The sequence below is a fragment of the Pagrus major genome, chromosome 14, assembly GCF_040436345.1.
Source record: "Pagrus major chromosome 14, Pma_NU_1.0".
NCBI classification, from domain to species: domain Eukaryota; kingdom Metazoa; phylum Chordata; class Actinopteri; order Spariformes; family Sparidae; genus Pagrus; species Pagrus major.
In genome coordinates, this window is record NC_133228.1 from 7,923,865 (window position 1) to 7,951,761 (window position 27,897).

At 39.9% G+C, this 27,897-nt stretch overlaps 1 protein-coding gene across 1 annotated transcript in view; it reads left to right on the plus strand.

Moving 5' to 3' along the window:
* ano2b (anoctamin 2b) overlaps positions 1-23,446 on the plus strand; it is an 82,120-nt gene extending 58,674 nt beyond the window's left edge. The window contains exons 22-26 of the mRNA XM_073480668.1: positions 5,136-5,288; positions 6,076-6,128; positions 8,070-8,248; positions 22,155-22,260; positions 23,057-23,446. Coding sequence (XP_073336769.1) covers positions 5,136-5,288; positions 6,076-6,128; positions 8,070-8,248; positions 22,155-22,260; positions 23,057-23,446 — 881 coding nt within the window. The remainder of the gene's footprint in view (positions 1-5,135; positions 5,289-6,075; positions 6,129-8,069; positions 8,249-22,154; positions 22,261-23,056) is intronic.
* Positions 23,447-27,897: the final 4,451 nt, after the last annotated feature.

Sequence of the window (27,897 nt, forward strand, 5' to 3'; positions counted from 1 at the left end):
ATGTGATGTGTTCTGTGTGGGAAATGTTCTCGTAAATGCGGAGTCCAAAATAAACTTAGAAACCTCTGGACCGTACTATAGGGACGGGTACAAGAACTACAACTCTTCCCAACTGGAAAGCGGATTCTTGGATATTTTATGTGTAGAAATAATTAAATGTCGTTTACAGAAGACTTTTACTTGTGCTGTAATGTGATAATGTGGAGATTTCGTGTGATACAGCGTAAGGACAGAGGGAGGAGAGAGGAGGGAGAGAAAAACAGACCGAAGGCTGAGCTGATGTCGCTGCAGGGCACAGGAGGAATGTCAGAAATGTCTGAGCTCTAAATGCAAATACCCAGTCACACATAGCTGTTAAAGTGGGAATGGGTCATTCTGGGCTTGTGTTTACCCATTCATTAGATATTTCTGTGTGTTAGGTTCGTGAGACCCAGTGCTCGTGTTAAGGTGTCTTTTTTGTATGTGTTTGTGTGTGTGTGGCTGGGCCAGGCTCGAACCCGTCAACCTCGGCTCAGGTAGATGGCGAGGTTATTCTAAGCTTGCCCTCTAGCGCTCGCTGCTCCGCTGTCGTATTTTCTTCCTCCCCACTCTTTGTCTCGGCGTGGCGTCCCGAGGTGAAGCCGTCAGTCTCCGGCTCGCTGGAAATCCCCATTCCCACACTGCTAAAGTTCCAGTGCTCTGATCAGAGCCATACATCAGCCAAAGTCATGGAAACCACTGTCTTTCTAATGCTTCCTTTCCACGTTCGTAGGAAGCAGTTGAAAGTTGTTTTGATCATTTAGTGAACAGCCTAAGAGAAACGTTTGCAGCAGCAATAATGTAATAAAGCGTACGTCTTCACATTGACCTGGGATCAGCCCTGTTTCTACTTTGTCCAACAGAGTTGATGCCATCTAGTCTGGGGTTATTTATAGCCATGCATCAGTTAGACTCACTTGCCCGACCTATTGAACCAATCAGAAAAGAGAAAAAAGTCATCCTGATATTGAATCTTGACATTAGTTTGTAATTGGAAGGTTGACGCAAACCTCGAGCCTTGCTCTGTAAGCCAACCATTTTCATTCAAAGAACAAGAAAACAACACCAGCCTAAAAGTTCAAGAGACCAAACTTAACCAAACTTGTTGTTAATTCGAATATATTGACCTGTCTGGATCGTCCTCAGACAAATACCCTGATTACCCACCTGTGTCAGAGCCGTCTTACTGCAGCCAACCTCTGACCTTCCTGTTAATGAAGGCTAACACTTGACCTGTCCAAGCCTGGAGAAGTCTTTTAAGGCACATGGTGCTCTGGTTCATGAACTACTATATGGGTTGACCAGCTTGGTCTCAACAAATGGTGTATGAATAACACACCAATGTTTAATTTTAATTTGCGTGTTGTTACAACACTTTTTTTGCTTTTTGCTGTTATTTAACAACGTCTTGATCAAGCATCATATGGGTAGGAATGTCAGGTGACGAAGTATAAAGAGTGAGGAAGTCGACATATGGAGGTGGTTGGGTTGGATGGATGGGTCAAAGAAACACAGGACTTTCACCCAGGAAAATTGTGTTTATGTCCTGTGTGAAACCAAAAGGCAGCATTGACTCATTTTAAAGACATTATGAACATTGTGTAGAAATTGGCATTTTGTGCGATTTGGTGCCCTCCAGAGTTTCTGCGTGCAACGCCACTGTTGTAAACACAAATCCCCCGTCATTACGTCATAAAACATTGAAAACTTGTATCTAGTGTAAGTATAGTAAAGGTAAACAAGGATGTAACACTGTGATCCTACCCTCTCACTGAAGTTACATAGTGCAGATACAAGTGATGGGGGGCGGAGTGGCTGAGACAGAGACACCATTCACCCTGTTACATGACACTGAACCATCGACATGATTTTGGGGCTGTTACTTTAAAGTAAAAAAGTTACATAAGATCGCCTTAACGTGTCTTAATCATACTGTATTTAACTTACTAACTTACATCATGTACATTCACATAAGTTATGTCACGTGTGGTATTTAAAAAAACTTATTTTAACCAGAATCATGATCTTTTCCCTAAACCCAGCCAAGTAGATTTGGTGCCTTCACAATGTTAACTATGTGTTTATTGTTACCATGGCAACAAAGGTTACCTGACTATGATGACGAACACTGAATGTCATCTAACTTAGAACTTAGAAATGGCACGGGAAATGTACCAAATGCATGACATGACACGCAAAATGTTGGCACAATGGCGTATAATCATCAGCAATTTAAATACGCCATCTCGAGTTGCTGCCAACAACCCTGTCCAGTCTTGTGTGTATGTGTGTGAAGGAGATGTGCTGCACAATACATTCTCATAAACCTCAGTTTAAATTATTCGCCGTGGATGTGTGTCTTTCTTATCAGACTGACTTGGATAACACACTCACACAGACAAACATACAGCATAGATACGCACACACAGTTCCACACTCCGCTTAATCATAAAAAGTCCCAGTTTAGCTGGTGCAGTGGAGTGTTTAACCTTAAAAGGCATCATCTGAACCAGTGGGCGAGCATGGACAGACAGTGTGACTCCGGATCAGACAAATGGCCATTCACGAGTGTCAATCAGACAGCGTCTTAGAGGCCGTTGCAAATGTATGCTTCCCATGATGAAGGTTTGAGTCCTTTCTCACATGTTAACCTCTCATGTATTTTCAAATAGCAGAAAAGGCTGAAAAAAAAACTTTTCTCACTGTGGTAATTCTGACTTCCCGGAGTATAGCACCATGCATTGCAGTCTATCACACAGAATTTTTTCTACTTACACGATCAGTCATTAACTCGAACCTTTTCCATTTCTACATGCGATTATGCAAGCTAGCACCTGCAGCAAGCTAAGGAAATACACCGAAAGCAGTAAACAAGATTTAGAGATCATCCATTGATCTCTTTTCTTTCTATAATTTTGTGAATTTGGAAAATATAGTACAATTCTCTCATTATTATGCAATTATCAGAACAGACCAAAGAGAACTACATAACATAAATGTGACAACATTATCCAGCTTCCAGTATATGACCCTCATATCTAGCGTTCACCCCACTGAAGTTAGCTTAAAACCAATTTCAGAAAACCAATTTGAGGTCGTTCCAAGGTGCTTTTGTGTTCCGTGTTGAGGCTTTCTCTTTAACATAAGTACAGGACTGAATACTAAACATCCTTTTCAGTTGGCCTAAATTGAAAATACCCATGCTTCGAGGGAAAGTAGGACAAATAAGAAAGTCATAACAAACCACTGCCACTGTCTTTGAACTCTGCTGCAAGGCAGTAATTAAAAATATATTGTAATATTTGCAGCAGGACAGTAGCGTGTAAAACACTTTGACAACCATGATATTAATGTGAAGAAAACATGAGCATCACAAGCATATGATTTTGTTTTCATCAAAATGCAGTAGGTTCTTTAAGGACCTCTTTGTTTAAAAATTGCCCTGTGATAGAAAAGTGTGACTCGGGTTCATGTCCTTAAAGCATTGAATTATCGGGGCGCCCTGGTTGCTCAGTTGCTCGAGCATGCGCCCCACATGCAGAGGCTGTGTCCTCGCTGCAGTGGCCCAATGTTAGAATCTGACCTGTGGCCCTTTGGTGCGTGTCATCCCCTTCTCTCTCATCCCATTTCCTGTCACTCCTCACCTGTCCTGTCAAACAAAGCCTTGAAAATAATTCAATGAGTGATGTGCTAACCTTTCCCAGTCTTTAGGAGTCCAGTCATAGCTGGAGGCCATGTGACCATACTAACTGTTGCTACGGAAATGTGTATAATGTTATCAGCATAGTTATGATAAGAAAAAGTGTTCAGGATTCTTATTTGAAAATGCCTCAACATTTAGCGGCCTGCCCACGGGCCATCCAATTGGCTCGATTAACTTTACAAACACGTCTAAGCAAACAGGCAAACGGCTCAGTTTAAGTGTAAAGTCATGCCATACATCATTAGAAAGCTTAGATACTATTCATGCAAACCATTTCAAGATAAGGCCACATCAGCAAAATACAATCAACAAACAAACAAACAAATATGGCTTGGCAACAACCAAGCTAACAAACTAGCATGTAGTTTTGCCAACTCATCAAAAAAGTGTCTGGGTGTTTCAGCAGTGCATCAAATTCCAAAAGCTGTCTTCTCTCATTCCCAAAAGTCCACTATTATAATATCATTCACATATTTAGTCCAAAACAAAGTATTCCATGATTAAATGGTGACAAAAAAAATAATAAAAAAAACGTGATCATGTATGCTTCGTCATGCTTTATCTGTCAAAATAACTCCTCTCGTTTCACAGCAGACACCATTACCCCTCTACACCAGAGATCCTGAGAATTCAGCCGTTTGATGGACAGCTCATTTGAGCAGATAGTTTCTAAGCCCGCCCTAGAGGCTAATGCAACCAATGAGTGATTGTGTACACAAGTGGCAAACTCTTTCTGCCCTCTCCTTGCTGCATTTTGCTCTTTGAATATGCTGTTTTGACTTTGTTTTTAACTATTTTATATGCCCAAAGTTAGTGTAAATAAGTAAATAAAGAGCTATAATGAGTTTTTGCCCATGTAACACTTAAGCGTCCATTTCAGTGATATTGTTATCAAATTTGAACTTGGACCATATAAGACTATATGATGTGGACCCATTGTGTTTTCGCAGCAAATATGGAAGGTTACAGGCCATCTTCAGGCTTGTTTTTGCATTAAACAATGTAGGCAAGGAAAATAAATAAATAAATAAATAAATAAATAATTACAGAAGCATTTATAGAACTTCTGACAGCTTGGGGAAACAATTTAGCTTATAACCTTTCAAAGGAGTCTAAACCCATGCCTGTACTCCAAATGGTTCAACAACAGCTTTGAATTTAGTTTGGGCTAGACTGGGATAGATGTGATAATTTCATATAAGTTTCCAGGTTGTAAGAACAGGTTTATGATTTCATATCTGCGCATATGTTGCTGTTTTACTGCATATTCTTGTGCAAATATAAGTGTGTATGGGGGTCATGGAGCAATCAGGATTATGGCTAATGCGGCCCCACAATGGTAACAGTGTTAATGTTAATAACACAACACTTACTGTAGCATGTTTCATGATTGTTTATCTCTTTTTTTTCCCAGTCATCCAGTTTGGATTCGTCTCCCTGTTCGTGGCTTCATTCCCGCTCGCTCCTCTCTTTGCTCTGCTCAACAACGTCATCGAGATCAGACTGGACGCCAAGAAGTTTGTGACAGAGCTGCGCAGGCCAGTCGCCGTACGAGCTAAAGACATTGGTAAGCTGTCCAATGATGTTGTGATGCTGCACACGTAAAAACAAAATTAAGCATGAGTTACTCATCATCTTCCCATATAACCAGGATTCTTACATAATATATAGATACCAACAGTTTAACAGTTAATACAGCTAAGGATTGGATAGGAGCTGCTAATAGTCAATATATGATGTAATACATGTATAAACCATCAATTATATGCCGCCCCCCCCCAAAAAAAAAAAAAAAAAAAAAAAGAAAATCATAAAACTAATAAGTATTGAATATATTCTCCATTATTTACTTCATGTCAGAGTGGAAACACTTGTCAGGGCATCATTTCAAATACCAAGGGACACCAAAACTCTCCACTGAAACCACACTGATTAAATTCTTTCAGGGTAAGCAGTGCCTGCAGGCAGTGAGGTAGATTTCACAGCTGAGTTTACAAACTGACACCCATCAGCAGCTCAGGATGGACATGTTGTTGCTGTCTGCAGAAAGCTCATATTTCTTTAGCAGAAAATCAGACTTTATTTTAACCTCTATGGATTTTTTACTTTTAAAGAGCTTTACTTGGCCCAAAGGTTGAACTGTGAGTCATTTCAAAGACAATATGTTACATTTTGGTTTAAAAAAAATTCTGACCATCTCTTTAAAACTTTTCTGAGTAAGTTGGTAGTGAGTAGCTGTCAGAACACATTTTTTCATTGTGTTAATACAGAGTTCCCATTGTCCATCTGTTCCCTTCTCCTAAACCTCATCACTTCTCTCTCCTTGTCTCTCTCCCCTGCTCCTCTCTCTACAGGTATATGGTACAACATTCTGAGCGGAATGGGGAAATTCTCAGTCATTATAAATGTAAGTATTAATGCAATGTCCTGCTTCTTACTATCTGCATTGAATTAGTGATGAAGGTACATATGCGCACCATAAAGGCATAGAAGTATTCTACAGGAGGTCCTCTGAATAATGTGGCTGTTTTAAGGTCCCACACAATACACATAACACCTCAGCACTGATTTAATTGTAAGACATTAGTTGAATGAGTGTAAAAAATAGGATGGATTTGTAGGGAAATCAGATGGATTATTTACAGCACAAAACAGACATTGATGTATGGAACATTCAACACATTTTTCACAGGAAGTTCACTTTATTCATCCAGTCTGATGATGCCAAACAGTATTTTTTTGTTGTACTGTACGTAGGTACGTTCCTCCTATTATTGTGAGTTATTACATTGTTAGCAATGTTATCAACTGACTTATTTAAATGTCCCAGAGGAATAATATAAATGACTACTGTAAAAAGGCTTTGAGCTGCCTCTCACTTATTACATCATGCTGAGGTCAAAAACTTCAGTTTTCCGTCCTTCCAGGATTTGGCAGGCTTTTTGGGAGGATGGTTGCAGCCTAAAATGTCTTATTTCACAGCAGTTTCACGAAAAGAAAATTGTGTGCCAGTTGAAATGTTTTAAGGCGTTTATTTTGATGTTGTAGTTTTTGTTTTGTTTTTGCAATAGACTTCTTACATAGACTTACATGCTCTTCCTGGAGCCTTACCCTAACCCTTATCAATGTTTTCCAAATTGGGGATACGGTCTTTGTCCCCAGTTATACTAGTCGTCCCCAGTTTACTGGTCTCAAGTCTGGTGTGTGTCCCCAAAAACGGCCTAAGTCAGACAAATACACACAAAGACACACAGGGTTTGTCATGCAGACAGGCAAGCATGTCGTTTTGTGATTTATAGCAGAGTAATGTTACAACTTGATTCTTTCAGCACTTGCAATGCAACAACGTCTGTTATGATGGTTTGTCTTGTCTGTTGTTCACGCGTTTCAGGTGTTTATGGCTTTTGGTTTTTGTTCCTCCACAACACTGTACACTGTGCAAAATCCTTTATTGGTAATACTCTCAGGAAGCTGTGATGATTGGTGATCAGAGATGATTGGACAAAATTGCAAAATTGCATTCACCAGGATTGGTTGAATTTGCATTAATTGTTGTGATTGGGACTTCCTGGAGGGACTGAGTTTTAATGAAAACAAGGTCAGTTCATTAACCTCAAAGACAACACGGACAGTAAAAGATATCAGAGATTAACAAAGATTAACATAGTGATATTATTGCCTCTGACTTTGAACTCCTCTGCTGGAACATTTCCACACCTAATCCACCTTTCAGCGGCTCTGTTGTGAGTGTGTGTTCACTGCTAATACCTTAATTCATCAAGTGCTGACAGTGATAACAGTTAATATTGAATAAAGATTCAACCTCTCCATTTGATCTGAGAGGTTGTCTGTCGTGACTTTGTGAGATCCCCGAATCATGTCTGAAACACCTTAACATGGCAATCTGTAAAGGTCAAGGTGTGTGTGTACTTGTGGAATCAGGAAAGTTCTGCCTGGGATTTGTCCTTGGCCATCCAACCAAATCCTATTCCGTTTACTTTTAATACTAAACAGATTTGTGGAGGATTCAAAAAAACAACCAGCAGGAGTTTTTATTTATTCTAGAGCTATGGAGCATTGGACACACTCACATTTAAGCTTCCCGGGAGCTTCAAGGCAACGGCATACTGGGAGCAGAATTGCCCTTTTTGTGCATGTATCATGCATCTTTAAATGCTATACACTTTACTTACTGTTTCTAAAACAATACATGTCATTGCATTACTCAAATATCTCTAAACACGCAGTAATTTTCTTGTCTGATGGTGTATCTTTTTTGTTGTCAGTGCTCATGACAAAGGATTGCTTCACTGTCTCACTCTGTCTGTCTATCTTTTCCACTCCGGAGGCCTTTGTGATCTCCTTCACGTCAGACTTCATCCCTCGGCTCGTCTACCAGTACATGTTCAGCCAGACTGGCACCATGCACGGCTTCATCGACCACACGCTCTCCTACTTCAACGTTTCTAATTTTAAACCTGGCACAGCACCGCAGAACTCTGAGCTTGGTGACATCACCGTCTGCCGGTAAAAACACGCACACACAACACGCATGTAAACATTTAAAAGTTACAGATGTTACACATACACACACAAACAAATTTGTCATTACTTAATTTGTCTATTTCTGCATCACGGGAACTGAGTTTTGTCTAATTGGATTTTGTCTAAGTAAATCAAACATCGATACATATTGAGGCTAGTGTTTGTTTAATTTTAGAGAAGGATGTCTCTGTTTCATCTGTGGCTCATGGAGCTCATGTCCACCTCCAATTTTCTCGTTCCTTTCAAACCTTTATTACCACCATCAAGGAGGTTATGTTTTTGCCTTTGTCCATTTGTTGGCTGGTTGGTGGGTTTGTCAGCAGGATCAAACAAAAACTACTGAATGGATTTCCACGAAACTTGGATGGAGGACGGCCCAGAATAGATCCCACTTTTGGTGCAGATCCAGGATCTTAGAAATAAAGGCGTAGCTGGCTTTGTACGCAAAATTCTCAATTAATCTGAGTGTAGTTGTAATTGAGATATCAGCATTTGATAAATATAACAATATGTCGTCTGCATAAAGCAATATATGGTGTTTTATATTAAGTTACTAGTATACAAAGTAGGACTGATGCATTGTATGGGTGATGTTAAATTGCGAGAATATAAAGAAAATGCAGAATAGTGGACAAACATTTAGTTTGGTTGAACGTAATTACACTATTTCAGGCAAAGTTGTTTGGCTAGTTTGTGTGTACAGTATATGGGTGATAAATAAAGAAGTATTTGCACTTTGTAGTATGTACTTTTAAACCTGTACCCAAAATTAAAGCATATTCAGCATATACTGAATGAATTGCATAAGTCTGGGTCTGAGTCTCCCCGCTGCGACTACCAGATGATACAATCTAAACTTTTCTTAGCCACAACCATTATGAAGGTCCAGTGAATGTGAGAATTACACAGCAAGGGACAAAGAAACAGTTTTTGGTTGGAGACGTGGACACAATCCTTCAGGCAAACATTAATCAGTCTTTTTGAGTCCTGACACAGTGAAGCTCCATGTTATTAGCCCCAAAAGACAGTGCACTATTGTGCACTAACTTCTATGCATTTTCACGCATGCCAGTGGCGAGCATCTCTTTCATAATATCAATATAAAGCGCTGTAGAAAAGGTCATGGGCCTGCGCCCACAGAGGCCAACCTGCTGTTACATAAGACAGCAAAGAATGACACTGCCAGAATACAGTCTTTGTGCCAACGTGGTATGGTACGTCATGTTGCAAACACGACAAGATGCTGTCCGCCATGAAGACTGGAAGATGTTCCAAGAAGGGTGTGTGAATCCTCAGTGTGTGGAGCTCTATAGTGTATGTCTAGACTGTATCTGAGCAGTGTGTTAGCCACTTATGTTGTGGGCACTGCCGCCGGGCTCAAGGCAAATGATTTAAATCTGTATGTCATTCAAAGCATGCTCCAGACAGTCCATGTCTTTCTTTTTCCTTCTTCCTTTTTGACCCAGTTAATTTGCGGACTCCGGTTGTATGAATGAATATATGCAGGAGGGAGAAAAAGAGGTCAAGAATGGATAAATGGACAGATGATGTCAAACAGGAAACAGAGAGATGAAAGATAATATAACTGAACAAAAGATTAGATTAAGCTGGGGATAAGGAAACATGGAACAATGTAGAAATGAGACAGAGGAAAGGAGAGGCAGTGTAGTCAGATGGATGGATAAATAAATGGATGGTGTGATAGAGGCCAACCACTGAGGTATTAAATCATTAATTACATTTAAAAACAGCAATGTGAGGACAGTTTCTGCATCAGTGGGCAGAGCATCACTGTACATCTCTGCAGTCATGTTTTCTCTACTGTATTCCCAGTGCTAAATGAGTGCCAAATAAAAATGTGGGTTAAACTAGGAAGTCTAGATGGTGGCTAAAATTGAAAAAAGCTTCCGGAAAACTTTGTTTTCAGAGATTTCCAGAGAAGAATTAGATTAGGCCTCATTAGTACGGCGTAAACTAGTTTTACACTTAAGTTATATCAGCCTGAAATGGAAGTTCTTTTGAAATATTGGGATGCTGCAGTACTTAAAGTGAAACTCTTGCCAAAATGCAACCTAGGCTTTTTTTGTGAAGGAACCCGAGTCAAACCTTCATGTAAGAGCATAATTACGAAACTTTGCTCGTAGTATCACCAGGGTTTCTACACATGAACACGTGCATTGAGAACATTGTTTGTGTACACAGAGTTAACTAAAAAGAAGGTTGTTGAACAACTCACGCTAGCAGTAGCTTGCTCCGCTCGCCACTGTCCTGCCAGTCGATAAGCGTCGATCGCCTCAATGCTCGTGTTCATGTGGAGAGACCCTGGTGATACTACGAGCAAAGTTTCATGTTGTGTCGAGTCTTCTTATTGTTTTAAAAATAGCGATTTTGATGCTACCGTAATGTTGCCCCTAGCACGCCATTGAAAATGATTTTGACCCAAAAACGAAAATACGGTAAATCTTAAAAGTGGCTTTTACACAAAGTTTTGACTCGGGTTCCTTCACAAAAAAGCCTAGGTTGCATTTTGGCGAGAGTTTCACTTTAATAGCAAACAGACATAGCAACCAAAGGATTCAAATGAAAATATTGCTGATGCCGGTTCTGTAAACGTTATGTGAATGATGGTCAAATTTAAGTTTGAAGTACATCAGTAATCAAATAACAGCAATGGCAGAAGAGGGAACTGATATCATTGATATTTAACACATTACAATTAATTTAACTACCAATAGATAAGACCCTCACTCAGATAACTTGCATCCTTTAGCCGCGTTTTGCAGTGCAAGCCACCTGATTGGATAGAAATTGATTGAAAGTATGCTTAAGGTTCAGTGTGTAGGATTTAGTGGCATCTTGCTGTGAGGCTGCAGATTGAAACTAATGAAAGGTGTTATTGATAACATTCAGCTGCTAAATGCTGCATTCCATCTCACCCCTTTTATTCACGTAACAACACTGCTGTTGTTCGAATCATGTGCCTTCTCAAGTGGTTGCCAGATTGTTGTAGCTAAAGTTGCTAATGCTAGCTTACATCACTAATCTTGCTAATGCTAGCTAAAGCCTTACCTTGCTAAAGCTAATGTCACTAATGCTAACTAAGGTTAATGTCGCTAAATCTAGCTAGCAAACATTAGGACAGGACAGTAACTGTGTGCATATTGTAGAAATCAGCCATTTTTAAAAACAAATTTCCACAAATTGGCAACTAACAAGACTCTTGATATTAACGAAACACAGATACCACGTGATACCAACGGTGTTATACTATTGGCTCACAAACCTTGTTAGAAGCTGGAACCAGCCATCAGAATTCTTACACAGAGACAAACAAAACCATCATTTTGGACCTGACAAACATTTTCAATTTTTTGATTAACAATCATAATCGTGTTTTTAAGTAAAAGAGATACTTTTATTCTGTAAATATGAAAATGTGCAACACCTGCTCTGTTACCTGCTGTTATCTTCCTCTTGCTTTTACAAGCAAACTTTTTAAATGGTGGGTGTATAGTGAGCAGGCAAGGAAACAACAGTGTTCATGGAAATTTTGAGCTTGATTTCAAAAAGCACTGCAATTTGCTTCATAAAGCAACTTTACTCATTGCATTCAACAAACCAGCAGGCAGATAGTAGGACTATGACTTGCCTGTTTTTGGGTGGCTGTGGCGATTATGGCAGAATTGCACAGTGATGTGGTATTACATAACAGGGAGAACACCATTGCTTCGCCAATGAACTCTGCCTGAATCGCACAAGGTTTCCATCTCCCAGCATGGGAGCAACATCAGATTTGGTCTGAGTGAGGCCTTAGTGACAGAAATTACTTCGGAAGTCGTCCCGCTGTTCAAAGTATCTGTTACATACATGACTGAAAGAAAAAAGACTGCGCTTTTATTACTGTAATGTTCTCACACTAGTCATACATGGTATTAATCAGGATTTCTCACACACAACAGAATTGTGATGATTTTAATTAACTTTTTTATGTAATATGTAAAATACAAAGAAACGTATTCTCATAAAACGTTTCTCTTTCAAGTAAATTTGGGCCCAAGCCCCTACTGACTTACTATTGAAAGAATATTGAATCCCGAAGAGCCCCGTCCGTCTTTGGGCCAACCTCAGACTTCCATGTGAAGTGGTAGGAGGACTCCCTACAGGGATACACTTGTATCTTTTCTTCTGACAAGTACTGACGTCAATAAGTTGTAAATCAAATTATATTTACCCAGAAAGCAGTGATTTACAGCAAACAAAGAGCATATGCACGACATGAGCAGATACATTTACGATAGTAAAAACAAGAGATAGGACAAATTAACCACAAACTCATGTGATTAGTACGCTTTATATGTTGCAAAGAATTGTCTCTTCCTGAACAACACTTTGAAAAGTAGCTGGACTTATAGACTCCGACCTGCTTCATGTTGAGAAGGAGCTTATTCCCTCAGCTGATGGGAAGTTACATGTTATCACTAAGAGGTTAGGCATTGACCGTTATATTTTTTGATTGCATGCTTTTTGCAATCAAAATATAACTTTTTAAGTGATTTAAAAAAAAAGAAATAACTCCATTTCCCTGGCAATATCCGAGAGTTTGACTAATATCTGGAACAATCATTACAATCCCATAAGGTTCTTATTCAACGGAAACATTGTTCACAACCCCAGTAAACAGGTATGACTTAGCACCTTGGGATAAACTAGTCTGCTCAGCTCATAGAGCCCTTTGGCTCAGCTATTAGCCAGAAAGCTAATGTTATGCGAGCAAGATTCAAAGTCAAAAACTTAACGCAGTTATCATTGCGTCGGGTGGAAGACCAGTACATATAATTTGATATTATGTTTAATAAAAAGGCTAGCTTGAAATTAGCACAGTAGAAACATCATGAAGGTCAGACCAACATGTTTAACTAGGCCTGTGTACTGTAACTTTAAATGTTACAGTTCCGGCTGAAAATGACAACACAAATAAACAAGTCTGCAGATTTCACATATCTCCTCAACACTTATCTGCTGCCAGATTTTTACCCAGAAGTGACTGGTGTTGTTAACACAACATTAAAGTGATTAAGTGTATATCAAGAGTTAATTGACACCCTGCAGCCAATCAGAATGAAGTATTAACCTAGACCATGTTATAACTAGAAGTACAAAAACTTCCAATATCGATATATAATGGCCAATATTCACACATTTTGATGCAATGATCCCTCAAATGTAGCAATAAAACACTTGTGACAGAGATATGTATTGGAGGCAGTTTATTTTACGGTTTAGCTAATGAAGTTGTCAGCACTCGCAACACTGGGGAAATCCTCGGGCTGCAATGTGTCAGTTTCTTCCTGCTGCTGTGCATTATTAAAACATATTACCTACTTGTTTGCAACGTGCCGACGGCTTCATTTGTATTTCCGGGTTGGCACACATTCTTTTATTTTACAGTTTAACAATAAACTTCAGTATCTAAAGTAACATGAGGGTTCTTAAACAACTTCACTGGGAATTAAAATAGTAAATTACCCCAAGCATCTTTTTCTGTATCATAATGTCTAAAACAGTTATCACATTGGCGCATATTGGACAACATATACACCGATACTGATATATATATCAGTCATTGACATATCAGTCTGACTCTAGTCTCCTCAGCTTGACCATGAATCTCTGTACAAAATAGTTGTTGAGATACTTGAGACCAAAGTGATAGCGTTGCTGTCCCTAGAGCTAGGCTGCTAAAAGTGAGTGGAAAATAGTATCACACTCACTCTGTGAGTCTTTTCATGGTTCGCTGTGGGAAATCAGAAACATGTCATTCCCAAACACTGTAATTGAGCTGACATGTTTAAAAACATGAGCATCTGTGAGACAGCTGGAGTTTTGTTTGGCTGCACACGAGCACCAGATATGTCTAAATGTGGAGCACTAAGGTTGTTGTGTTGATACCCGCTGACCATGGAGTCCAATTTAAGGGACTTTCTAATTGTATTTCTCCCCAGCTGAGGCTGTGGAATTACAGATGGAGCAGCATGGTTGCTGACCATTTATCTGTCAAAGACTAATCTGGAACACGACCTGAGCGTCTTCCTCCTCTTGTTCCTCTCTCTGTATCCAACCAGGAGGAAGTCGTAAAGTGCAGAGGGATGGCAGTGTTTTTGGATCAGGGTAAGCAGGGTGCCAGACCTGTTGTCACCGCTCTGTGCTCTTAACAATTCTGGGAAAAAGGGGGATCAGATGAACGGAGATGAGAGGGGAAAAAACAAAACAGTGGGAAAGCACAAACAGAGAGTGTATGAAGGACAGATGCAGAATAGATAGACAGTCTTGTTTTAGGTCATCGGTCTCTGTTAAATGCTACCTGACAGCAGCCATGTTGTGTGTTCAGGGGTTAGTCTGTGTTTAAAGGATGGGAATGGTCTGACCTTTGTTTGTCTTTAAATGTATTCCTGGATCCCAGGAGGCACTGTATTGGCAGAAGGAACTCTCAGGAACACACACACACACACACACACACACACACACACACACACACACACACACACACACACACACACACACACATACGCACACTCACACACACACACACACACACACTATCCATAATCTCATTGAGAGGTCTTATGAAAGAATATTGAGTTAGATGCTCCAGTTGCTGCCGAGCTGAACTATTATAACCAAACATGGAGCGTCTAGAAAATACACACACACACACACACACACACACACCCACACACACACACAGGAAAAGAGAAAGAAAGAAATGTTCCCTGATGATAATATTTCATTCTGCTCAGGCAAGTGAAGTTATATTGAGCGTGGCAGCGCAGGAAGTCTTGCTTTACGGTTTAGTTCACATCGAAAGTTGATCCACAACAAAATACTGTAAATTACTGGCGGGCGAGTGAGAGAAAGATGAATAGATCAAAGAAAAAAAAGAGAGGGAGAGAAGAGTTGACTCTCACAGGCAGCATTCCTCACTCATGACTGTATAAGGAGAAGGACTCAGACACCATAAGACCCTGCTAACACACACACACACACACACACACACACACACACACACACACACACACACACACACACACACACACACACACACACACACACACAATGCACGCACATACACAGATCCCGCTCTCTATTTCTATACTACTAGTCAAGCACTTATTGAGACAGCTCAATCAGGCCAATTCATCTTTTCTGGCTTCAGAGGAATTTTTTCATGACAGAGTGTGTGCGGATGTCAGTTGTCTCAATTGGAAGCTTTGATCTGAGCCATCACATTAAACCTGACGTGTTCAGCTGCTCTGTGTTTACTGTAAAAGATGATTTACAGCGTGACTGGAGTTTTCTGCATTCCAATATTTAAAATTCTTAAAAGTTTAATTGTCGTTTTACAAGCTCCAGCACGTTGAAAAGTCTTGTATTGGATTATCTTTATAGCCGGAAAAACACTGATGTTACTGATACTGTTTTGTTCCAGTGTCACGGTAAGATGTAAGCCAGCATAAACAATACCAGGACCCTGACACAGCTAAAGCAGCTAAAAATGAATTCAGCCATCATTCATTTTATATTCATATATACTTTAAAAGCAGAAAAATATTGATTTACAGCCCCATTACAGTTTTTGATGGCCATTGCCAGACTCAGACGGTTATAGATGTTGTTCAATAGCTGTTTTTTATTGAGTGGGAAGGAATGAAAATTCAGGCAGAATGCATTTTGTCATTAGAAAATCACATTAAAGGTCAAGTGTGTGGGATAGATAGGCAGAAATTTAATACAATATCCACATGTATGCATGTTATGTTTTATCACATGAAAAGGATAATCATTGTGTTTTCATTACCTTAAAAGTGGGTCTTCTTCCACCGAGCGGGCCATGTTGACTGGCATGTTTCTACAGTAATCCTGAATGGATGAACTAGTCACTGGCTCTAGAGAGGTTCTTTTGCGTTTTCATGTTTTAGGGGGATTTAGTTGGTTGCAATCTACCTCACCACTAGATGCCACTAAATCCTACACACTAGACCTTTAAATACTTGAAGGACAAAATCAAAAAGAGCAAAAATCAGATCACTTTGAGACTGTCCTCTAAAGCAACAGGTCGACATGTCGGGAAATATCTTGTTTGTTTGTTTTCTCTCTCACTTAGAGTTAGATGAGATTGACTGAGTTTGATACTGCTCTAATTTCTATCCGTTAAATATGAAGCTTAGCCTCCCATAATGACTGGAAATAGCTAGCCTGGCTCCGTCTGAGAGTTATAAAATCTGCTAATTAGCTCATAAATCTCACAAATTCACAAATTAGCTCCCATCTGTTTAATACATAAACATTTATGAGCAGGGTCTTCCTGAAGTCTTTGACGTCAGACAGTTAAACCTCAGAAATCATTTGCTCCCAGCCAAGAAATAGTCGGCACACAACTGCCTATAAGATGACATTATTTACCCTTGTGTGGCATGGCAGTGTGCTAGTGAGGATGAAAATACTCTTGAGAAACAGTGGCCAGCCTACCTGTTCTTAATTTTGGAGAAGCAACAGCTATTATCTTCTTGCTACATCTATGCCATTTTATGTTTGGCTGTGGTCCAAAGTCTCTCTTTAGTTAAAGGTTCCATATTAAGCTCCGTTTCAGGGTCATATTTTTATCTAGGGTGTCTGCTTGAAAATGTTTAAATGCTTTAAAAAACACATCAAAATGGAAGATGTGAAACAAGGCAAACTACTTTGTTACATAGGGCAACCAATTGTTTTAGAATTGTAACTTTGCAAAGGGTTGTATGGGTGAGTTTCCTAACTGTTGCAACAGGAGTTTGCTTTTGAAGTAGACTGACAAAAACAGATATAAACCAGCTCAGATGGATTGTTGGTGTCCTTCTTTCGTGTTACCAGACTCTTACTTTGTTGGGGTCAGTTGTACTTTAGACCTCGATGACCTGGACTTGATTAAGGGTTGCATCTCTTCATGGCTTTTCTTAATGTTGATCATGCAGTAAAAAGGGCAAGCTGTCACCAACCGTGGAAACAGATTCATGCATGTTGTGTTTGTTACTAGTTTCCCTGCAGTCCATGCATGTAGTGGCTCATCAACATGTCATGGCTTAATAACCTCTTCTTGTTATATGTTTGGCACAGAATCTTCCATCTTGATCTTGTTGACTGACTTTATGTTGAACCATGTGTCTTCCCCCTATGGTTTGACTTTAGTTTGACTGTCTGATGTCTATCTAAATGTCCTTAATGCACTAATTGACCTAATGCTGGCTGGAAGACTGCTCTGTCCACGGCCATAGCTCCACATAATGCTAATCTCTGCCTATAAATCTTAATCTCTTATCTCTTCTTTACATTCAGTGGTTCGGGAGGATGCATTCTTCTGCCATAAGATGTTCTCTAGAATAACAATGAGATAGATTGTCTCCAGCTCTTGCCTTGAAAGGAATTCAGTATGTTGTACTTTGCTTCCCCTGGGGGAAAGGCTGACTCTTTTAAAATAGCGTTGGGAAAATGGAGCCCGAAAGTACCATAACATAAAGCTGTCCTTCACTACACTCCTTTCTTTTGCTAAAAGACACAAATACAGAAGTATTTTCCTAAAACATGTACTCTATCTGTAGATGGTTGGTTCTGAAATGTCCCTTTCTGGTCTGCACTGTTTTCAAATGCGTACAGTTGAAGGCCTTGATTTAATGGTCCATCTGTGCCACTTTATGGCACAGATGGACAATATGGCAATATAGTCGGAGCTGATTGCGCCTTTCTAGATGATATTCGCGTTTCCACCGGCTGTGCCACGCTTCATTTCAACAGCGCCCCAGAAGTGACTCTCCAAGTTACTCACCAAGTTTATTTTTGAGGGAAGCTGACCACAGTCACGTCAAGCTGCACCGAGCAGATTGGGCCAGACAGGAAGTCAGACAGCGGAACAGCAAATTGGATCCTGGCAATTTTCTGAATCAAACACCCTGTGGAGACTCGGGGTCAGGAAAGCGCACAGAAAAGTAAAAAAAAAAATCACAATAAACACAGTTAAAACCAACAAATAATGAAATGATTTAACCACAAAGGCTAAACAACCATAGCAGAAGAAGTAGAACAATATCAGTCAGGCATGCAGTCCATTCCTGAAACGCCCCCAGTGGGATATGAGGCCGTGTGGAGGATTGAACAAAACAGTAACAGAGATGTTCCCAGTAGAGTCACAGGGTGGTAAGGGGACAAATGGACCCAAACCATACCAGCAAAATGCCACCAAAGGCATGACAGGGTCATAGGATCCCCTCACTGTAGAGGTCAGGCATTCAGCCCTGCTCCGTTTACTTGGTGTATTCGAGAATCTGACCATATGACTATTTTCCAATATCATCTGTGGTTAAGATTTTTGCACCATTCAACTCTCAGATGTGCATTCCTCTTTGTAATGGGGGTTTATGTACTGCAACCCCTCTATAATATCCCTCTGTAAGTAATTGTCAACGGGCTGTTGCTGGAGTCACCTGAGGATAAGTGGATCTTCTGTTTTTCCTCACATATCACACAAGAATCACCGTCATCAATTGTGCACAGTCAATCACAATTTCCGACCCTTTTCATTGATGTCTTTGCCATAGATGTAAATGCAGATAAGGTCACATCAGTCACTGTTCCTATTGAAACACGAGGCGGCCGAGCAGTCTTTGTGGTTCAAACATCTGCCATCTGTGCTCCAACAGTGAACCCTGTCAAAGTCACTTAGATCTTTTTCTCTGGCCATCTTGATACCAAATCAGAATCAACTGGGCCTGCAAAACATAAATACCTCTGCCAAGGAGGATATGTTTTCACCAGTATCCGTTTGTCGGTTGGTTGGTCAGCAGGATTACACAGATGGATAAAGATGAGTCTCCGCCGGGAATAGACCCCATTAACTTTTGGTTTGTATCCAGATAAAGGGACGGATGCTGGAATTTTCTCTCACTTTCTTTAACATTGCGAGATTTTCTTGTTGTTTATTGTTTTGACATTTTCATTAAATTCAATTCAATTAAATTCAGGGAGTAATTTGTGGATCTTGATGAAGAAAATCAGGGGCATTAAGGTGGCTGGTATGAGTCCGATTTGATGCAGATCTGGTGATCTTAAATTATTGTTAAGCAGTTATGGGTGGTTTTAGATTTAGAGCTATACAGAGCTATTGAGTTTGATATTGGATCAAGCTTGATAGAATTTAAAGGGACAGTTGGGCCTTGGCGGAGATATGCACTCTACTGAGTGCTGCCATTGTAGCTATACATGTCACAAGTTGATTAGACGACGGTACACCTGTGAGGAAGACTCTGCATTCTGTATGTTTCTATACTCATTTATTCAGGTTTTTTTTAATTTTATTTTGTCACCTGTCTCTAGCTTTGTCCTTGAAACAATCTGACATTGCTGCTTGTGCAGACATCAGTCCAGAATCAAACAGTGCATTAACATGCAAACAAACAAATTGATTACTTTGAATACCCATATTAAAATCACAGTTTGATAAAAGTCTCCCAACTTCCATGATTACCTGAGTTATGTATTTTTCGACTCCTCAGATTTTAAGTAGTAATAAGTTAATATTTTTTTAAAAAAAACTGTATTGCTGTTCATTGCTTTTTCAATTGTTTTTGATGGATCTGACTATGTGCAGCAGGTTTTTAATCAGTAACAGACTACACATCCCCACCCAACATTAATGTCAACTCAGCCGGCTGTTTTTGTGAGGAGATCTTTTTGACTGATTCCTGCTGTATTCCTTAACGTTTCCACATGTGAATGACGGACTGCATCCAGAAAGTCACATTATAAATAAACCGTGAGGGTGAGACCCTCTTTATGTTTTCAAGCAGTTTCCTATTGGCTGCAATCAATCCTAAATAACAAAAAAAAGAGGATGAGACCGTCTTTATGTTACAACTGAGGAACAGGGGGGAAAAGATTGTGACGTATTTAACATTTGGTCAGATATTGAATCGGTAACACTGATCTTCGATGGCCAACTGGAAACTTTGGTGATTGTAGAGATCTTTTTACTTTACCTTTTTACTTTGTTTTCTGATCAATCCTGGTTGCCTTGCACTGGGCAATTCAGCAGCAGCAGCAGCAGGCATGGCTACTAAACTGTGTGAATGTTGAACTTTACATTACAACACCCTGTTTTCATTTTTCTTGGCTCTTGTATAGTCGACTAATGCAACTTTTGCACCAATCTGTAGTCTGTACACTTAATGCACCAATAAAAGAGTCAGTCATGACCAGCTGGCTTGGTCCACGCTAGCAGCCTGCCAGCGATGATTAAGGACATTTTCAGCGATATTGAACTAATATTTTATTAATAGTCTTAAAGGAGACCACAAAGCATAAAAAAACAACAGAACCGATATAATGCCCTTATTTATGAATAAACAATTAAAGACAGGCTCATCCTCCACCCACTCAAGCTTTGAACCGAAATGGGTCCAAAACAGATATACAGCTGCTGTGTGCGATTTACCAGATGACACCATATCCTCAACCTTCCCAGTCAAATAAATCCCATAGTGGTCGTGTTTCATCTGACAAGCCTGCTATAAACAAAACAAATCTTCACCTCTGTCTTTCTCTCTTTCTGTCCTTCCTTCTGTCATTTCTCACTTTTGTTTCAACTTTTCCTTTCATTCGTCTGCCTTCTTATTCTCCTCTCTTGTCTCTCTCTGATTCCTTGTCCTTATTTTAATGCCGTCTTCCCTGAGCTCAACATGTGGTTCCAGTTTTCTGCTGTTTGTCTCACCAGCACAATAAAGGATGTTTATTACAAAGAAAACAAAGGAAAGGAATCCTAATAAAGTTTATTGCTCGTTGAGTCGAGACGCAAGCTGAGTGGAGGAGAAGTGTGTTTTAATGAGGCTGGATCTCAGGTAAGGATAAATCAGTACGGGTCACAAGGTAACCATTTGAGGAACAGGGGAGGAGGAAAGTTTGTCTGAGACGGACTTTGCAGTGCATCTCCAAGTGATCATCTTGTTTCGTCAATTGTCAGTCAAACAGTCTGGGAGGTGCCTTCCCTGGATTACCTGTTGTTTAAGTTTGTGTTTCTGTCAGTGGAGCTCACATTTAAACCTGTTATGTTTTTGGTTTTTAGTCATTTCCTGTTTAATTTTTGTAGATTAGATCCTTGTGTGTCATGTTTTACTTTCCACCTCCTGTCTTTGTCTGTTTTCCTGCCCCTTTTTCTGTGTAAACCAGTGTTTTATCACACTTTATCAAAAAAGCAAACACAGAGCCAGACAGGTTGGGCAAAAAAAGCAAGCTATAATGATGAGCTGATATCCAAGGTCCAAAATGCAAATAACAAAAGGAAGGCAAGGAAGGAAAGTTCAAGGAAAAAACTAAAGAGAAATACAAAACTGAAGACAAATCAGAAGCCATGAAGAACAAAGCAGGAACTGCAAGGACAGACAAGGACCAGGGAGCAGGCACAGGAACACAAGAGATGTAGGAAAACAGACGAACCAACGAAGTGTAGAAGAAAAACAGATTAAAATACATAAGGATTGAGGAGCAAATGAACACAGGTGTACACAGAAAAGGGCAGGAAAACAGACAAAGACATGAAGTGGAAAGTAAAACATGACACACAGGGAAATAATCTACAAAACTAAACAGGAAATGACCAACCAAAAACATTACAGTGGGTACAGCCTTAACCGGGTTAAGCATGAGCTCCACCGACAGAAACACTTCCTAAACAATGGATAAAAAGGAAATGATCAAATAATGATCAAATCAAATACTCCATGACACCAACTGATTAAAAAAAAAAGAAACCAGAGAAATTTGTGTTCCATTTTTAGTATCCACGCTACATTCATGTGAGTTTTGTCTCTAGGTATAAAGACTACAGGGAACCCCCCTGGGCTTCGGACGCCTACACCTTCTCCAAACAGTACTGGTGTGTCCTGGCTGCAAGACTGGCTTTCGTCATCCTGTTCCAGGTATGAGCTCATTGAGTTCAGTTTATAAAGTGATTCTTGTTATGTTTATGTCTATGTTAATTAGTCTTTAACAGGTGCATACAAGTGGTTAGTATTTTTCCAACACATCAGGCAATCTGCAGTCTAGCAAAATGTACACACTGTGCTTTCCACTGATAGGTTTCATATGTCGGCGGCCCATTTTTGTGGTGTTCTGAAGTTGACTCTAACAGATTTGTATCATAAAAAGACAAACTAATTGTTTGTGCTTACGTGTGGGCCAGTCCTTCATAACGAACAGATGCCTCTGTTAATTTAGCGACCAGTTTTTTTGATAAACAGCTCTTTCCTCTGTCTTCCTGCACGCCTAGTTAATGTGTCTACCAAATGTCCTTCAGAGTCCAAGAAATCCAGTGCATGGTACGAGACATATGAGGCAAAGATACACTTTGAGGTGAAAGGGACCGGAGCATGCCAGCATTGCGTATAAATAATAGAAATAAGGCACTCATAACTCCAGAACTTGAAGTTTTCTTCAGCATCAGATGAATACAGTGATAGGTGTCTGTACTAGAATGCGTCTCGGGATGCATTCATGTGAATTTTTCCAGACAAGAACTATTTAACCCTATTATTCTGAAACCACATGAATATGGCAAAATTAGATTGTGGTTACATCCCCCAAAGCCCCCAAATTATGGGAATTGTGGTTCGAACACTTAAATCATGATTACCATTACCACCAGCCATCTTTCTTCATTTGTCTTCGATCCATCTCCCCCTTTGTCACTCTTCTACTCTTCTCTCCGTACTCCAGAATCTGGTGATGTTCCTCAGCCTCGTGGTTGCCTGGGTGATTCCTGACGTTCCCAAAACCATCGTGGAGCAGCTCAAACGGGAGAAGAAGCTCTTGGTTGACGTCTTCTTGCGGGAAGAGAAGGAAAAATTCCAGCTCATCCAGAGCCTCTTCTCCAAGGATGCCACCCTCCAACCGGGCAGCCACGTGCTCCACCCGGGCCAGGCGCCCCCGATCCCGGGGCGCTACAGTACTCTACCCCCGGGTCCAACGCAGCAGGGCCTGGCTGGTGACAGAGGAGGAGAAGGGCCGAGGGCGAGGTGTAGGGCCGCCAGCTTCAGCCAGTTCACCAGGAAGGTTCCCCCGTCGCCCAGAAGTGAAAATGAGACTTCGAGACACACAGCGGTGTGACATGTCAAACGCACATGTGTCGGGGTGCGTCAGCTGGGCTTCGGGACTGGAGAACATGTTGCTCGGGTGATTTGGTCCGTGAATGTCTCTGCCTGTGTCTTTTGTGTCCTAGTGTGTGTGACGCAGTAGTGCTGTGATTAAAAAAAGGAAAACACAGCATCATTTTGAACAAATTTGACTTAACTGGTCTCAGTGGTTGAATGGGTGTCCGTGTGTTGTTCCTCCTCGTACCGACTGTTCACCTGATGAAGTGTTATAATTTTTACTTTTTGGTAAAAATAAATTACTTAGCGAGGCAGACTTGCTTCATAGCGTAGACAAGCAATAATTACTGTATTAGGCTGAACACATGAATATTACAAGAACCTGGAAAAAACTGGAGATACAGAAAGGACTATTAACAAATGGACAGATTCAACACAAACAGATTGATGGACATTGTGGCTCATTTCTGGGGCTGGGGACTGTCTGATTTTTCCTGCTTTATGTGCTAATGCTCTTTATGTATTTTTGTTTTTGACATAATTTGTAGCAGCTACAACATTCCACATTTTCTGTACTTTTCAATACATGGCACTGAAAGCACACGTGAGCCTTGTAGAGGAGCAAATCATTGTCTTTACACCCTTGACTGTGGTACAGGTGATCTTTACTCCGTAGAATTCAGGAATCACTTTGAATCAATGTCAGATTTGACTAAAGTTGTATTGTAAGTCATTACACAGCTGCCGGTGTTGTTTCTCTACACCCTGCCCTACATATTGGATGGTAGGATGCACATGCCAATGCGGCACACTGTTGTATGCCACTCACTTCATGCTACAGTTTTAGCAAAGCAAGTATTTATACCAGACTGTACACTCTGACATTCCTGGAGGTAAGTAATAAATCTCGGTTGCTAACATTCAAAAAGAAGAGATGTATCTTGTATAAAAGAACCTACTGGTGTCACTCAACCTCTGCCTGCCATGTTGGAAATCTTCAGATATCAAGAAACACTACTTCTTCTTCTGGCTTTTGTATTGAGCTAGCTAACATGCTATCTGGTCTATTACTGTAAAGTTGGTAATGACTTATTAGCATACTAATTAAATTAGCATTTGTATGTTACAGTCCAACTGGATTTTCTTTTTATGTTAGTTGAAACTAGGTCTTTTCTGCTTTTGAGCAGTTCTCTGGGCATATCTTGACCGACATTTGGGATCTGGTGGTGTTGTTGGGGACAACGTCTGTAGTACGGACTTCTGATCATTAACACAAGAAGTTTTTTTCCATCTGGTCTGCCCTATACTTTCCTTAATTAATTATTTAATAATACATATTTAAGGTGCTCCACTATTAATACTCCAATTGCCAAGTTAGGCTACTTTGAGATCAATAAATAACTGAACAGTCTATAATGCTGTCAATGCTTCTGCCTATAGCTAGCAATGAATCTCTCCTCATTGCTAGCTAACCCTTCGTGAACCTCTCGCTGCTTTTGCTGCCACAACAACACTTGTCGAAACCTGGAAATATTTTAAACAAATTTATTGGACAACTAATCAACTGTTGGGCTTTTACATAGTTTTCTCCAGTTTCTGGGTACTCTGTTTTGCTAATAGCTCTGGTCCATTCCTCAGGACGAGCCCTTTTGAAAATATTTTTTAGTAGTCACTGGATTGAGGGAGAAAGCATTCAGCAACAGAGTTAAAGAATAAACAGGTACATCATCCTCTTGCAAGAGCATTTTATTTTATTTTAGCTAGTATACAGTGTGCTAACCTCGACAACCCTGCTAATGTTAACTTATAGCTATCCTTGCTAGCTAGACGCGCATGATTGTGTTTTGAGTGGAAGTAGAGGAGGGTTTATTAACAGGCAGGTCTGTTGTCAGTGTGTTCATGAGAGAGAGAATCAGTGCTGTATTCCGTAATTTGGGAATATCCTACATTTCTTGGGAGATGGTCACCCTAGGAAGGAGGACCCATTGTGCTATTAACCACATGTTTCATTCAGAGGTCGAAGCTAACAGCAAGCTAAGCTGACTAGTGTTTAACTCAGGATATGGAAGCTAATTAGCCTAGCGTGCTATGTTGCTTGCTATTTCAACAGTTGGGTATTCACAGCTCTCACTCACTCAGTGCCGTTAGTCCTATATTATAGAGTGAAGCCGGTCCAGGCAGACTGTCAAAACTCACAGTTGTGTGTCCGTAGGAATTTAAGTCATTTTTACGAACCATGTTTTGTGCCTACACTAAATATTGGAACACTCAAGATAATCAACTTGTTAGTGAACCAAAAAATCATGCTGCCTTCTCTAATAGAAACATTAATGTAGAGGTCGCTAACATTAATAAAAGTTAAATATCTTGTGTTTGGCAATTACATTTTCGACCAATTTAATTCAGTTAAATTTAACCACAGTTGGTTGTGAAAGTTTCAGTCCTGCTGTCAGTGTGTATTGCTGGCCATCTGTGACATCAGATGTTTTGCATAAGCAACTTCCAGTGAAATGGATGGAAGCCATCTTGGAATACCATTCAGTTCTTGTTATTGTGTTGACACGTCGACATGTAGAACTTCATTACTGTTTCAGAGGCAGCTTGTAACAAAACCCAACATCTGTCTGCACAGTTAGGACTAAGGATAAGTGACGGACCGTAAATGCATTAACATGGACTTCAGGACACGGAAATTGTGGTAGTGGCGTTATACTGGTTTCTGTCATTCAAGAAGAGAAATGTCCGTCTTAACCTGATCCTTACCATACTGGGCTGGTGTAGTTCTCAATAGGTGATTGTTAAATGGATTATGAAAAGATCATCACATGTTGTGTGGTCTGTTTGCTTTTATCTCATTGATCTGTTCTTTTTATTTAATTCTTTGGCCTATATAAAATGACCTGGCAAAAAGAAAAATCCTCAGAAATCAACAAACATACAAGGCTGAAGCAGGTTCCTGTGCTTGTTAGAATGTGACATTGCAAGCAGTCAGATGCAACAGATTATCCTCCAAGAACCGATGTTGAAATTCTTTTGTTAATGAACATCATATTCATCACAATCTGTTGCGCTTGTTTCTTCCTGTAGGCTTCTCTAATTGTAGACCTACATTTATCTTTTGGCACCAGATGAGGTGAGGGTAAATTAAAAACTGTCTGGGCTTGATTCACTTTGCCTGGAAGTTTTTTGGCAACCAATAGATCAGATGCATAGCAATGCCAGCTGGTCAATGGATGATCCTCCCAAAGTCTGTTGTTCTCCTTGCTTTTTGGGGTTATAAAGGGACTTAACACTTATATTCTCTCACAAGTTGGTGGAGACTAAAACAGGAATATTTAATTTCCTAAAACAACTTTATATAGCAATGGTGCACCAGGGCTGTGCTTTAGAGAGTTTCTGTGTGTATTTCTGCCCCCTAGTGGTCACAAAATTGCTAAATGCAGCTTTAAATGTCTCATCTTCTGATTGAGCCTCTGTCCACTCCATCACACAAGAAGTACTGAACCAATCTACGACTATTGGTTTATGATGATACTCTTCAAAAGTCATTCCTACATATGTGATACCGTACCAATTCTTTTCAAATGATTTTATTATTAATTATTATTAATTAATTAGACTTCAAGTGGGCTAAAGTATTCCATTTAGTGATGAATCAATGAGCAAACTCACAGCTTGACAGGAAGGTAAATTCATACAGTTTTTAAACAACTACCTCTCACTGGCATTTGCAGCTTTAAACTGGTAATCATTATAGTGCAGTAATTCTTTTATAGTTTTTCTGTTTTAAAATGTATCTATTTATCTATTTTGTCAATTGAGCACAGAGTGGAACATCAGCTGTTTGTTTAGTTGTGTTTTCTGTGTCCACACTAAAATCTTTTGAGACACAGAACCATGACTGGAGTGATATCATAACTGAAGGTCATTTTTCTGCCCCGTGACAGATGGTAACTAGGAGTTTTATCCTGATATAATATGGTTAAGAACCTCAATAAACTGGTAGTTGATAGATGCTGGACAAAAAAGAGCATTTATATTTCTTGTTCTGGACAGAAACCCTTCAGGAGATGTAAGAGAGAGAGAGTTTGAAAGCTCAGTTGATAGTTTTAGAGTAACTGATAAGATAGCAGTGGTTTAGAGTCGTAGGTAGGAGATATAGAAAAAGCCAAATGTAACACATTGGACATACTTTTTTGTCATATGTTGTACTGTGGGAATCCCTCAATCTTTTAAAGTAAATGAATGAATGTCGTGTTGTATACTATGGAGCTGTGTGTGTTTATTTTTTCCTTTTAAGTGACCAAAAGGTAAAGAGGTTAAATTATTTTTCATGTGGTTTGGTCATGCAAGAGCAACTAAGGTTTCCTAATTTTCCCTGAATGCAACACTCACGTAGTTTCCTGTCTGTGGATTGACATTTTGGAGCTCATGGTGTAAAATTGTAAAAGAAAATGTAAATTAAAT